The 13,061-nt window shown below is 42.2% G+C and overlaps 1 protein-coding gene across 5 annotated transcripts in view; it reads left to right on the top strand.

Moving 5' to 3' along the window:
• Nucleotides 1-5,841: 5,841 nt before the first annotated feature.
• Nucleotides 5,842-13,061, top strand: part of asap2a (ArfGAP with SH3 domain, ankyrin repeat and PH domain 2a) — an 80,594-nt gene continuing 73,374 nt past the window's right edge. For all 5 annotated transcript variants that reach the window (XR_013965446.1, XM_080784868.1, XM_080784867.1 and 2 more), the window contains exon 1: nt 5,842-6,417. Coding sequence is in view for 4 of the 5 variants with exons in the window: in XM_080784868.1 (XP_080640994.1) it covers nt 6,292-6,417 (126 nt within the window). In the remaining variant the exon portion in view is untranslated. The remainder of the gene's footprint in view (nt 6,418-13,061) is intronic.

Below are 13,061 nucleotides of genomic sequence, written 5' to 3'. Positions count from 1 at the left end.
CTGTAACTCCTGTATCTTGTATCAATCATAGGTACTAAATATTTGGAGCATTCCATATTGTACATTGTGTTACAGTGGAACTCCAGCAGTAATTGCCAGAAATATATAAAAGGTTACACTACTACAGCCATAAACAGTAGGGGAGGATTCCCAGCCATCCACCTTTTTATTAGGGTTTGACAATCGAGTTATAGAGATCAGTGGCAGAGAGGAAATGTACTGGGACTAGGCCATTTATCTCAGTGACATAGAGCTGTCCTCTCTAGGCTCTAGTCTCATACTGTCGCTGGGGAGAATTCTCCAGAATACTGGAAAGGCATACTAGATAATTAGGTGGCAGTGTGGATATAGTTCATTCTTGCTGCAGAATAACACTTCAACATTTTGAATGCACTTGAAGGGGTAAGAGACCAAGAGATGGTTTTAGTTGATGTGCTGCCTGTCAGGATATAATGAAGAATTCAGGAGCAAATCCTCAGAGGATGCATAATTACTGTAAAAGCCTCTTGGTCTTAATGGTGACGGTGAGGCAATTTCAAACCTCAGGCTTTTTGTGATCATCACTCAAGCTACAAATGTGACACAATTATCCAACAAGACATCATTTTGCACTGCCCATTGCCCTTGAGTTTGTCAAGGTTATGGTAAGCATCTACTTCCGTGCTCATTTGTTGGAAATGTCAGGAAGAATTTGTTAATATTGGACAAATATTCATTGGAAATGTACTGATATGTAGAAGAGTAGTATGCTACTGTATATGCTGGATAAATACTGCAGTTTTAACACTAAAGTAGTTTGTCTTTTTTCAGTGACTTTATTATCCTGTTGTATTTAATTTGCTTTAGAAGAAAATCCATACCCATGTTTAGTGAGCATAAACATCCATCATGTTGTGCTGGCTGTGAATTGATTTCTTTCAGCCCTTATGGATGAAATAATTCTTAATCTCCAGCAGTTCTAATTGAATTCCCATTGTTGGTTGGACATGGTGTAATTGCAGCCAATGCTGACCTTTCGCCAAATTGATGTTTTCGCCTTGCTTAAAGATCAATTTCAGCACTGTTTGAATTAATGCTTAATAGTAACAATCTCAGAAGTACTACTTTCATGAAAGCCAACATTTTGTACTGAGGAGTGAGGATCAAAATATGTCATGTTTCAAACTCGCCATCTGGTAAAGCCCACCGTGGGAATGAAGCAGCATTTGCAATTTGAAAAGTCTTGTGTGACTGAGATTCCAAGATATAAAAAAGGGCTCAAAATAGAGCAGATTTCAAAATAGGACTCCATCAACAGGCTCCAACAATGCAGTGTAAGGTTGCTTGGCAACAAAGAATATAGTTCCACTGTTCCACAGGGTGACAACATTTTCACCTTGTATCTCCATATTTCAATATTTTAAGTTTATTCATAATGCCCTACTCCGTTGTAAAAGAGTGTCACAGGCAAAACGTGGTCAAAATAGCCGACAAGCTCACAACGCATCACAAAGCACTGTGAGCTTGTAGATATGCTATTTTTGTTATTAAAAAAAAGTGAAAGTGGGTTTTATAAATATTTAACCAATGACAAGAGCTTGTGACTAAATAATAACTACAGTGACTGGTTCCATTGGAACTATTGGCTCTCTGTCCCATGTTCTGAAAAGTAACAGTTTTGGAGATTACAAGGTTTCCACCCAACAGTGCAATACTGTAGGGCTCAGCCTCACAACCTAGCCTTCTCTACCAGGCTGTACCTTGTCGGTGCAATTGCGTTGCTAGGGTGCAGTTTGGGTCCGCTACTGATATTCACAAACACTGCAACAGGAAATAAACATGGACCCATTTAGAATGTTTAGTTGTCAAGTGTGAAAAGGTCTATAGAGACTATTCACATAGAAGGGAAACGATGTGTGGAAGTTAGGAAAAAAAGGGCTTTTGGTCCAAAATAGTTTTTGCTTTTGGCTTTTTCATTGAGCTTCCTCTAGTCTAGTGTCTACCCTTATTGTGAGAAAATAGTAGGCTTGTTACAGTTGACTGCTCTAGCGCTCTCTCTCTCTCTCTCTCTCTCTCCCGCCCTCTCTAGCCTCCTCTCACCATCCTTCCCACAGTAGTAGCCTCTTTGTCCAACAGCCATTCCGGTTCACTCACCACTGCTTGCTCATTTCTTACATATGTGCACCTACCTCATTTGTATGTATTTAACTGGTTCCTTTTGGAAATAATACATGCCCTATGACATTCTGAGAACTCTATGATAAAGTTCTGAGTCTTTATGTAATTTATTAGCCTATGGCATGCTTTCACACAACTTTGCTTATTTAGACACAAAATGCAGCTGCTGAAGTTGGAGTAGGATTTTGCACATTTGAACAAAGAACCCCTTCATCCCTCAAGCATAGTTGTAAGGTTGTTCCACCTGGTACACAATCACGAAAAATCATGGCTTTGGAAGTAGGAAAAAGTGACTAGACAGACTTTAGCCCCATTACAGCTTTGCCAGCATGTCTGTTTCTAATAACACAGAAGTTCCAAGTTAATACAACTATACTGGATGTACAGTTTATAGTTATACTGTAGGTCTCACCAGGGCCAAATAACGGATGTGCTGACACTCCCCTATCTCTTTCTCTTATGGAATGCTTCACGACACAAATGAGAAACATCTTCTGCAGATCGGCTGTCAGAAAGTGCTTTGGCTATTGTTATGTCTGCAGCTGCATTTATTGTGTTTCAGTTTCTCAGTTACAAACCGACTTTGTACAGGATGTCACGATTACGTCATCTCATCGTTGTTTTCCAGGAAAGTGAATCTGGCCAGTTGGAGACATTAAATTAGTGATTAAAGTAGAAGTTTGCAATTGGTGTCAGTTGGACATTGTCAGTCTCACTCTGATAGAATCATTTAGTATGGACAAAAGGTTCACATCATCATCCACACCTCTCTGACACTTCTGACTTAATATTCAAGGCTGTGATTTGTTTGTTGTCTAATGTGGATGCCTGCTGGCCAATAAAACAAGCCTTGTGTTTGGTTTAACAGGCAGTCTGACAACCCCAGTGTTGGGCAACTCGGGCATCTCTTTTGGAAGTTACAGCAAAGACAACATAGTTGTAAATTAACATCAACATTTTATGAGCCATTGAAGATTAGATTATGTAATAAAAGCAGAAATAAAAATATGACATCATTCAGAGACTGTATTGTTGATCAACAACATGCACAGAATCTGTTTTGTATACATTGAGTGCATTTAAACAATGTTTACACATGTTATGTTTATTATGCTTAAAAGCTTTCCAGGCAAAATGTAAAACATTGCCCTTTTCACACGAGGGTCCCAAACCACACCTGTTGGCTGAACTTGATACCATTTCATCCATTGTTTTCTTTTAGATTGAATACAGTTCCTTGACAGACAAAGAAACATGTCAGCAGTCTACAGCAGAAGGCTGGTGTCGCTTGACTTTGCTGACCTCACTGGCATAGCTGCTGTGTCTCTGCCTAGCAGATGTTCACTGGGGGAGCACATGTATTCATTTCATAGTAGGAGTAGGAGTTGAGGCCTGCTGGTTCATCAGGGTCAGCCTGGGTCTTCTCTTCATTTAGCAACTTGCCGGGAGACGTTGCCTGGTTGAAAGAATGCATCGGGGCAGAGGCAGAGCGTTGAACACTGCCCAGATCTTGTGATTTACTGTCTGCCCAGGCCGGGTCTCGGGCTCTGCCACTGAGATACTATTTATACCATCGGTCGTCCTGCCGAGACTGAATGAACTTGGGAACGTCAGCAGATTTTTCATCACAAAGCCCAGAAGAAAGAAAAAAAAAACACAGCAAGCACTCATGGAGTCTGTCACTTGTTGAGGATTGCCTTAAACAAAACCTCAGGCGTGGGAGAGAGACTAGAGAAAGTCTTCACAAGGCTCAGTCAGTTCTTAATGATAGAACATTAACTCCTTTTCTTCCCTTTTTTCCTCAGCAGGGTTTGGGGAAATGCAATAAGCATTTTTTCATCTCTATTCTCGGCTGTGGCCTGTAAAGAACAACTTGAGTTTTCTCCCACGGGGATGCATGGAACAGTAGTTTGTTCACTGCAACAGAGACTATACGTTGATTATAATTATCAGTTTAACCATTTTCAACCTAGTGCTCATATTCTGGGCATACAGTATAGAATCTATACTGTATGCCCAGAATATGAGCACTAGGTTGAAAATGGTTTTAGAACATTATTTTCTTATATAATGTCAAAGGATTGCCTATAATCTATTCTATACTATAGATTATAGGAAATCCTTTTACAATATATAAGAAAATAATGTTCTAAAATGTTCAGAAATGTAAACTTTTCAAAAAAATAAAATTTTGTATGCATTGTGAGCTTATATAGTTAGATGATATGTACAGTACAGGGCAAGTGATTAAAAAGCACTTTTTTCCCCCAGCACTGTGGGGCATGTGACACAGGGATCACTGAAACAGACACACAACCATGATGTTGTTTCCCATTAACATTGTTCATGTATTACCTCATTCATTATCTCCTCTCAGCAAACTTGAAAGTCTACGTCCCTGAGGCCTTACCCACTTAAACACTATACTTAAAGAACTTAGTGCTCCCAGTCCCTGGGCAACCAGTGACTTCCAGGAAAGTCTGGATGGCAACCGAGGAATTGGTCGGTGACGCTGGAGAGACAGCTGACCTCTAGGAAAAACTGGCAGGGTAACAGGGGCCAGCAATAACCCCTGTTGCAGCACTCGATTGACAATCCACAAGGTTAAACTTATTAGTGTCCATACACAGAGTCCCTGCGTTGCTATTGTATTGTGTGACTTGCGTGGGTCTAATGTGCAATCAACTATTCATCCACTAGATGGAAGCTCCGAAGCTGTGACACTAAAGCGGTCCCAGAATGGGATTAGCTATAGTTATCAGGCTGTCAACAAAACCATTGCCTGGGATTAAGCTAAATTATACACAACTATCAGAGTGTGCTGTGGAAGTCATGGGAGAGTGTGAGTGAACATACTTTTTGAGGTGTGCTCGAAGCCACTCAACATTCAATTCCAATTCCATGATCATTTTTTAAAAACTAACCATTGTTTGGTGGTCATTGTCACAAGACTCTAGTCGAGATCAGTTAAGTTGGTACCCCTTTGGTTAAACAATAATAATTTAGCAACACACTTTGTCTCTGCTCTGCAAAGAGGCCCCTAAATGTGCAATTAAAATTTAGACTCGGTCGGGCGCTGTTAATTATTTTTTGTAAAGGCCCAAACTTTTTGAAGTCAATCATAGCCAATGGCAATCAGAATGGATTATGAAAAACTGAATGATTGCGAGACACACGCACACACACGCATGCATGCACGCACGCGCGCGCGCGACACACACACACACACACACACACACACACACACACACACACACACACACACACACACACACAGTGACACACACACACACACACACACACACACACACACACACTCTGACACACACACAGTGACACACACACAGGACAGGTGCGCCGAAAACACAATCTCCAGACTCCCCCTCACTGGTGGAGATAAAAATCGTATCAAGGTGTTCCGTAGGTGTTTACGTAGCGGTGCATATAAATTATATAATATATACCCTACCCAGCCATTATTACCCAACGGGCCACGGGGGCTGGCCGGGGTCCTTGAACATGAACATGGCTGAGAAGTGATGATCACTAGTGCTCCACCTTAAAAAGAACTGTTGGTGGTGCTGTAATGAAGGGAGAGTCAACGCCTTCCATGCATGTGGATTGGCTCGGCTTTACCAGCTGGTCGCCTCCATTGGGTAGTGCACATCCATTGAATCCCTCCTCTACCTTTGTCAATTTCTGCGCTCTCGTTGAAACGCCTAGTTGATTCCCAGGCTTGGAAAAGAAGTTATCTCGCTTTATCGGGAGGATTCGGAAATATCATCAAAAGAGGAACGCTGTGCCGACGAATCCCGGATATTCTTGCATGTAGCAGATGTCCTTCTAAACTGAATAGGGAGGAATAATTAGATTATAGGTAATACAACATCACCACCACCGTATCACGGCACGGCGAGACAGCGCGCTCAAGCAGTCGCAACACAACTACCGAAACAGCGTGGTGGATTGTGTTGAGACTCCAAACAAGGGAATGACATGATAAACATACCGACTATGGTTTACTTGGGAGAATATACAATGGCTCTGCTGTTGTGAACTTTTCTAAACTAAGAAGACTCTACATCCAGTGGGAAACAAGAAAAGTGCTTATCTTCTGTCTAAAAGGGATTAATTATGCCGGAGCAAATAACAGTTTCAGAGTTTGTGGCAGAGACGAATGCAGATTATAATGCGCCGACCGCCTCCAACTTCACCACCAGAATGTCCCATTGTAGGAATACCGTGGCTGCTCTGGAGGAGGTGAGTGTCTGTGTGCTGTGCTGCCTGTCTGATGGGATTCCTCATGGTCCGCCTTCTTATTTTAGCACTGGCACTGGCAGTTAAACTCAGTGTAGCCATTGTTCAAGACGAGTACCCAGGGAGACTGGCACACAATCATGTGTCATTATAAGAAAGAAAGGGCGTTTTCATTTGAAAGAATTTGACTGTTGTGCTGCGCCGCAGTGACTTAACGATACCTTTTTTATTGGCAAAGGCATAACAAAAAGCAGACGATAATATAAACACAATGCGTTGCTATCAAAGGCACGAGGGATGCGTACCATTCTTGACACATCTTCTTGACACATTACGCTTGTAGATATTACAATGATGCAGGTTCACTGCCTTGCAGTTGAAGAGAAAGTAATTTCAAATTGGCACTTGACCCAGGTGTATACATGACAGATAGAGGGACAGAATGTCGCTCTTCCTCAAACTTTCAGGTCATTATTATCAGGAAGGACACTTCCGCTTTTGTTCCATAGGAGCCCCCCTCCGTCTCCCGCCCTCCCATGTTGTCGTTTCCCTACTTTGTGTGTCTGTAGTAGAGCCTCGCCCAGCATGACGATAAAAATAGAATTTCCCACATGAGGAGCTTACTGTGTGTGTGTGTGTGTGTGTGTGTGTGTGTGTGTGTGTGTGTGTTATCGACATTGTTTGCACACATGCATGCAGACAATGACCGGTTTGTGTGATGATAACACTTATTTAGCCGAACCCCACAGTTTATACTGTGTGTATAACCTGAATTTATTTTGGGGGTTGTCATGCGATATGCACAGTGGAGCAGTTATAATACTTGCCATTCTGGTTGAACACTGCTTTTACCACGACCCCACTCCCAAGGGTTGCAATGTACTATGACAAAAAATGTGGTCTAATGTCAGTGTTTTCCACAAGGGTATATGCACAGGGTCAGCTTTGCGAGAAGCTCATTGATCCCCCCTTGCCCTCCCCCATATCTCATTAAGGGTTCTGGATTTATGTTAAGTCTGTGATTGTGGAGGGTTGAGCCAGACAGCCAGACACACACCTGCTCAGGCTGACAGGTGCTCCACTCACATCAGACAGTAGACACCTTAGGCTTAGTACACACTATAAAATAAAATCTGGTATATCTATAGCAAATATAGCATTGTTATTATCGCCGAAGGAGTAGCTAGATTGTTTCAGAACCTCTCATGGAACCTTCATTTATGTAATGGTGTGCATTACAATACCCTATGGCTTTATTGATTTATCTAAATTTCATTTAGAATGTAATTATGTAGGTGATGTATTTTTTTGGATTTTTGTTTTCCTTTTTTGCCCATTAAAACCGGGAAAGCATCTGTGTCATTTGAGATTTTAGCATTGGCTATTCAATAATGGGTAATATTTGAAACGTGGTGTTGGAAGTGTGAGAACTACTGATTTAGAAGGCGTTTGTAGCCAATCGTCCTCTCGGGTCTTTATAAGCATGCTGTCTGGTGCCGGACAGTTGAAAACGTGTGGAATTGTTTGTTCCAGAGACTGGGACGAGTAGTTCCTTCTCTGGACCGTTGTTGTTTCAGGTTGACCTCCCTGCGCTGGGCTCAGAGAACACAAGGCCTTATTGTTGAGACAACAAGACCTCGCTCACTTTGCTCTGTTTGACCAATTAAACACGGCAGTGGACAGAGAACACTTCCACTTATTGTTTGTTAGCCTGACTGCCGGGAATCTGAAAACACACTGGACGCATGACGCACATTTATTTATGTGTGCTCTTATGTAGACCGACTGTCCATCCCTTGAATGGGAGAGTAATTTATCTTGTTTGCCCAGGTTCTCTTTCCAAGATATTGAGAGATTGAAGTATTTTTTGAAGTATTTTTGAGGGGCCCTAGCCCCTCCTTTGCCCAGCTTTCCGCGTTTGTGTAAACACAAATGTTGAAGATAAAAGTGAAGACGGAAAAGTGAGAATGAGAAATTATGATTGGCCAGAATGAGATGATACATGATGATGTACGATGATAAGACTAAGGGCGCCCCTCACTTCACACGGTGTGATTTATTTATTTATTCTTTACAGCAATGCAGTGTTTATTGTTCGATTGACTGTTTGCATGACTGCCTGCAGCATGTTGTTGTACCGACTCACGAAAACATGAATTATGTAAAAAAAAAAAAGGTTGGCTCACGCCTCACGCTGTATCCTCTGTCGAGCGCTGTGCTGAGTTTACAGCAATATGTGGATATTGTGCCTCTGTGGAATCACAAAGTGTTCACCTTTCAGTCTTTACCCTTGAAATGACAGCTGAGGACCATCTGAATTGTGAATTCAGCAGGTCCGTTTGGAAATGCTGCAGTGTGCTAGCAAGCTAGAGATATTCAGCTATTAACCACCAATGACTTTTAATAGTTAAATGTTCATTTTGTCACTTGGTATATTAATATTGTACACCATGTTTATTTCTGATTCATTTCATGCACATTAATGTAGTATAATTTAATAAAATAATAGTTATAGTCAAATAGTTATAACACCCTCATTATTTTATTATTCTTTTAAAAGAATTGTTGCGAAAATCCTGCTGTCACCAATTTGGTGTTCTGGGCAAATTGCAGTTCTAATGACCAAAGAAAGGAGAGACCATCCTAGGAGGAAACGTATTCAGGCCAGAACATTGTCAAATTCCAAATGTGACGTTGTTTTGTCTTCAGTGTTTTTCTTGTAGAGGCTGATGACGTGCTGCCTTTTTAAAGACCCGTCAGACTGCGCTGAGTGGAGTGCTGACCTCTTATGTCCTGATAGGGAGCCTTTTATATTAGTTTAAACCCATTAACGACAGAAAAGACTCTGATCACTCAGACTTAGAGGTCTTATATGGACACAGACTGTTATGCAATTATTGTGCCTTAACCGTAATTGCATCCGACATTAACCTTAATTAGGCTAGTGGTTGTAAAGGCTTTGTCTCGTATTACCCAAATAAATGGGGTTTAGTGTGTCAGAGCAAAGATCACAGTCTTTCAAAGGCCACTCAGTGTTTAACCTATGTGTGAGTGTGTGTGTGTGCCCTTAAAAACACAGCTATAAAAACCAGTTTGTCCAGTAAAAGGATGTGTAGCGTTTAGTCTTTGTATCACAACCCCTCCCTCTGTGCTCTTGTTAACTTGGTTTCTCCAACGAGTGCTTCGTTATCCTAACACCCTCAGCTTCTTTTAGTAGTTCAGATTTTAGATATTATTGTTCAGTTTTTGTTAACGGTTTTTGTTTCAGTTTGTGAGCATGGGTCAGTGGAATTGTTAGTATTGTTTGGTTAAGGAAGGATGTCTCACTGACCAAACAATTGAGAAATGGCCCTGAACAGCAAACGGTGCTAATGTCCTCTATTGAGATTTCTTGTTGTATTCTCTGTTTACGACACGTTAGTCCTAATGTGAAATCAACATTATTGACTCTGTGATGAGTTACTTGAAAGGTCACTGTATTTCCTTGGATACCGGGTGATAGATGGCATTTAAGCGGGGCAGTAATACTTAATTCAGAGGTCAGCTCAACCCTTAGGGAGAAGTATTGATCTTGATTAGAATGTGTCACCTAGGGAAGAACTCTAGAGGACGTGTATATAGTGTAGCATCATCTGCCTAAAGGTACAACGGACACACATTCAAGTCATTTTGTTATACCTCAATACCGGCTGTGCCAGTTCTCTGCCAGTATGTCTCTGTCAGTATAAGAGACAGAATATGTTCTAGGCAGGGCAATCAGTGTCTATAGACTTTAATATAAAATTGATTCAATTCCGACTGCATCCAATTCTCTCTCTGTCGGTACTCTACTTTGGCAGAGTGAAACAGTTATCGTGATCGTTTTGTAGTACAACAACTGTGTGGACAAAGTGTCCCTGATGGAGATGCATTAGCTCTGTTCAGTCTGGCAGCCCAAATCAGACTTTTGGCTTATCCAGAATTCCAGATTGGTTTGATCAAGTCTGAACAGGGCAGGCAAATAATACATGAAACAGATTTAATTCCTAGCTGGTTTGAAATGTGATCTAAATCATCTAAAGATGTCTCAGTCTGGACACTGAAGGCTTAGTGATTTACATACGTCATACTTTGTCTTATAATGGCCTTGCTTGCCGGAAATAGCCATCCTACAAGCTCACAACGTATTGTATCCGCGTAATGTGACATGTGAGACTGCTGTGAGATGAGATTCAATTTATTGTCAATGTACAGCACAGCGAAAAGTATTTTCGCATCTCACCAATAGTGCAAACATGTCAGTAAGGAGGATACATTAATTACAGTAGTACAGTAGTAACAAGATATGGGCTGAGTCACACTGAGTCACACAGCTGGCTCTTAAGTTTCGTTTGGCTGCGAGAGACCATCTCTCAGCATCAGTGTTGTGGTGCCAGTGTGTAACCACCTGGATTTGAAGCCAGGTGTATACTATCCCCCATGGTAGATAATATACCACAGGGAAGGAGGAACAACCCCTCAGCTGGGAGAGATATAGAGGTATCCCCCATGGTAGATAATATACCACAGGGAAGGAGGAACAACCCCTCAGCTGGGAGAGATATAGAGGTATCCCCCATGGTAGATAATATACCACAGGGAAGGAGGAACAACCCCTCAGCTGGGAGAGATATAGAGGTATCCCCCATGGTAGATAATATACCACAGGGAAGGAGGAACAACCCCTCAGCTGGGAGAGATATAGAGGTATCCCCCATGGTAGATAATATACCACAGGGAAGGAGGAACAACCCCTCAGCTGGGAGAGATATAGAGGTATCCCCCATGGTAGATATACCACAGGGAAGGAGGAACAACCCCTCAGCTGGGAGAGATATAGAGGTATCCCCCATGGTAGATAATATACCACAGGGAAGGAGGAACAACCCCTCAGCTGGGAGAGATATAGAGGTATCCCCCATGGTAGATAATATACCACAGGGAAGGAGGAACAACCCCTCAGCTGGGAGAGATATAGAGGTATCCCCCATGGTAGATAATATACCACAGGGAAGGAGGAACAACCCCTCAGCTGGGAGAGATATAGAGGTATCCCCCATGGTAGATAATATACCACAGGGAAGGAGGAACAACCCCTCAGCTGGGAGAGATATAGAGGTATCCCCCATGGTAGATAATATACCACAGGGAAGGAGGAACAACCCCTCAGCTGAGAGAGATATAGAGGATACAATATGCGCGTGTGCCGTGTCATCATCATCATCATACCCGGATGTTATGCAGGAATGCCTACTGAGTGTAAAAAAAACTACTTTCTGGCCTTGACAGCCCATACATCAAACAGAAAAGTCCTATCTGACACAGTGAGTGCCAAATCGAGTGGCAATGTTGTTTAATGTCGTTTAATGCAATCATTACATATATCATTACTTATATACTATAAGCTTAGCTTCTTGTCTTCAGGCAGGGCTACTTTGTTACACTACACGTACCACTACCCTCATCTCCAGTCCTCAGTGTGGGGAGGGAGTTGGGTGAGAAGTTCTGTAAACTATTTGAAGGTCACTATTTCAAACTCTATTCTGGTTCCTTTTTGCATGTGGATTAAAGTCCAGTGTCTCATCAGACTTCTTCTGTGAGGTCGCTCACCGTGACCAAGTCCAGTGAACTGTGGCTTTATAGATTGTGCTGATTGCTTAATAGCTACAACAGCTGACCAACCAGCGCAAGCCTTTCACCCTTTATGTCCATTTATCACCACTTACCCTGGGCCAGTGTATGTGATAAATATAAGAAAGTATTCTTTGACATTCCATGTGTTGTTGCATAGATACCTCCTATCCCTCTGGGCTCTGCACTTTAGCCCGGCGTGAATGATGTTTTTGAATCCGTGCACCTCAGCAGGCCTCTCTCTGTGTGTAACCCTGAAGCATTCCTGGACCGTACGCATCCCTGGGGCCCAGTGTAACCATCCACAATAGAGGGTATGCACATGCATACAAGTGAGTGGCAAAGTGAGTTGTTTGTTTAACGTCGTTTAATGCAATCAGATGGGACTTTTCTGTTTGGATGTATGGGCTGTCAAGGCCACAAAGTATATATTTCTTATTTTCTTCCACTCACTATAACCCATTCTGACCTGAGATCAGATTCATACGAGGTTTCCACTGGACACACACTGGTCTGATTAACCCATTCTGACCTGAGATCAGATTCTAAAAATGTCAGTCGTTCTTCGAATTTTTCAAAAATAGCAGACCTACAAGCTCGTATCGCGCCACTCGGTGGCGCGATACGAGCTTGTAGATCTGCTATTTTTCAATAGCTAAAGCATAACATGATGCCAACACCAAAATGGGTGCCCGGTCAGAATGGGATAACTTCCGGGTGTGATGATGATGTCACGTGCCTCCCCTCACCAGGCCCGTATCCCTCAGGGGGAGAACAGAACTTCTACATTGTCCACTTCCTCTCCCTCACATGCCCAGCACGTCATCCCTCGTCTGTATAGTCCTCGAAGTCTCTCCATTTTGTTCATTTTTGTTCGATGAGTGAACAGTTATTTATAGCCAGGCTCTGCTTGCTATTCAGGCTTTTTTTTGTTGTTGGTTCTTTTCAGGGGGTCAGTCAACTCGCCCGTAGGCTAAGATCCATTCCTCGTCTTCCAT

This window comes from Protomyctophum bolini (assembly GCF_963924005.1).
Source record: "Protomyctophum bolini genome assembly, chromosome: 15".
Taxonomy (NCBI): domain Eukaryota; kingdom Metazoa; phylum Chordata; class Actinopteri; order Myctophiformes; family Myctophidae; genus Protomyctophum; species Protomyctophum bolini.
The sequence above is the reverse complement of the archived record's forward strand: the minus strand, read 5'-3'. Positions and strand labels throughout refer to the sequence as shown.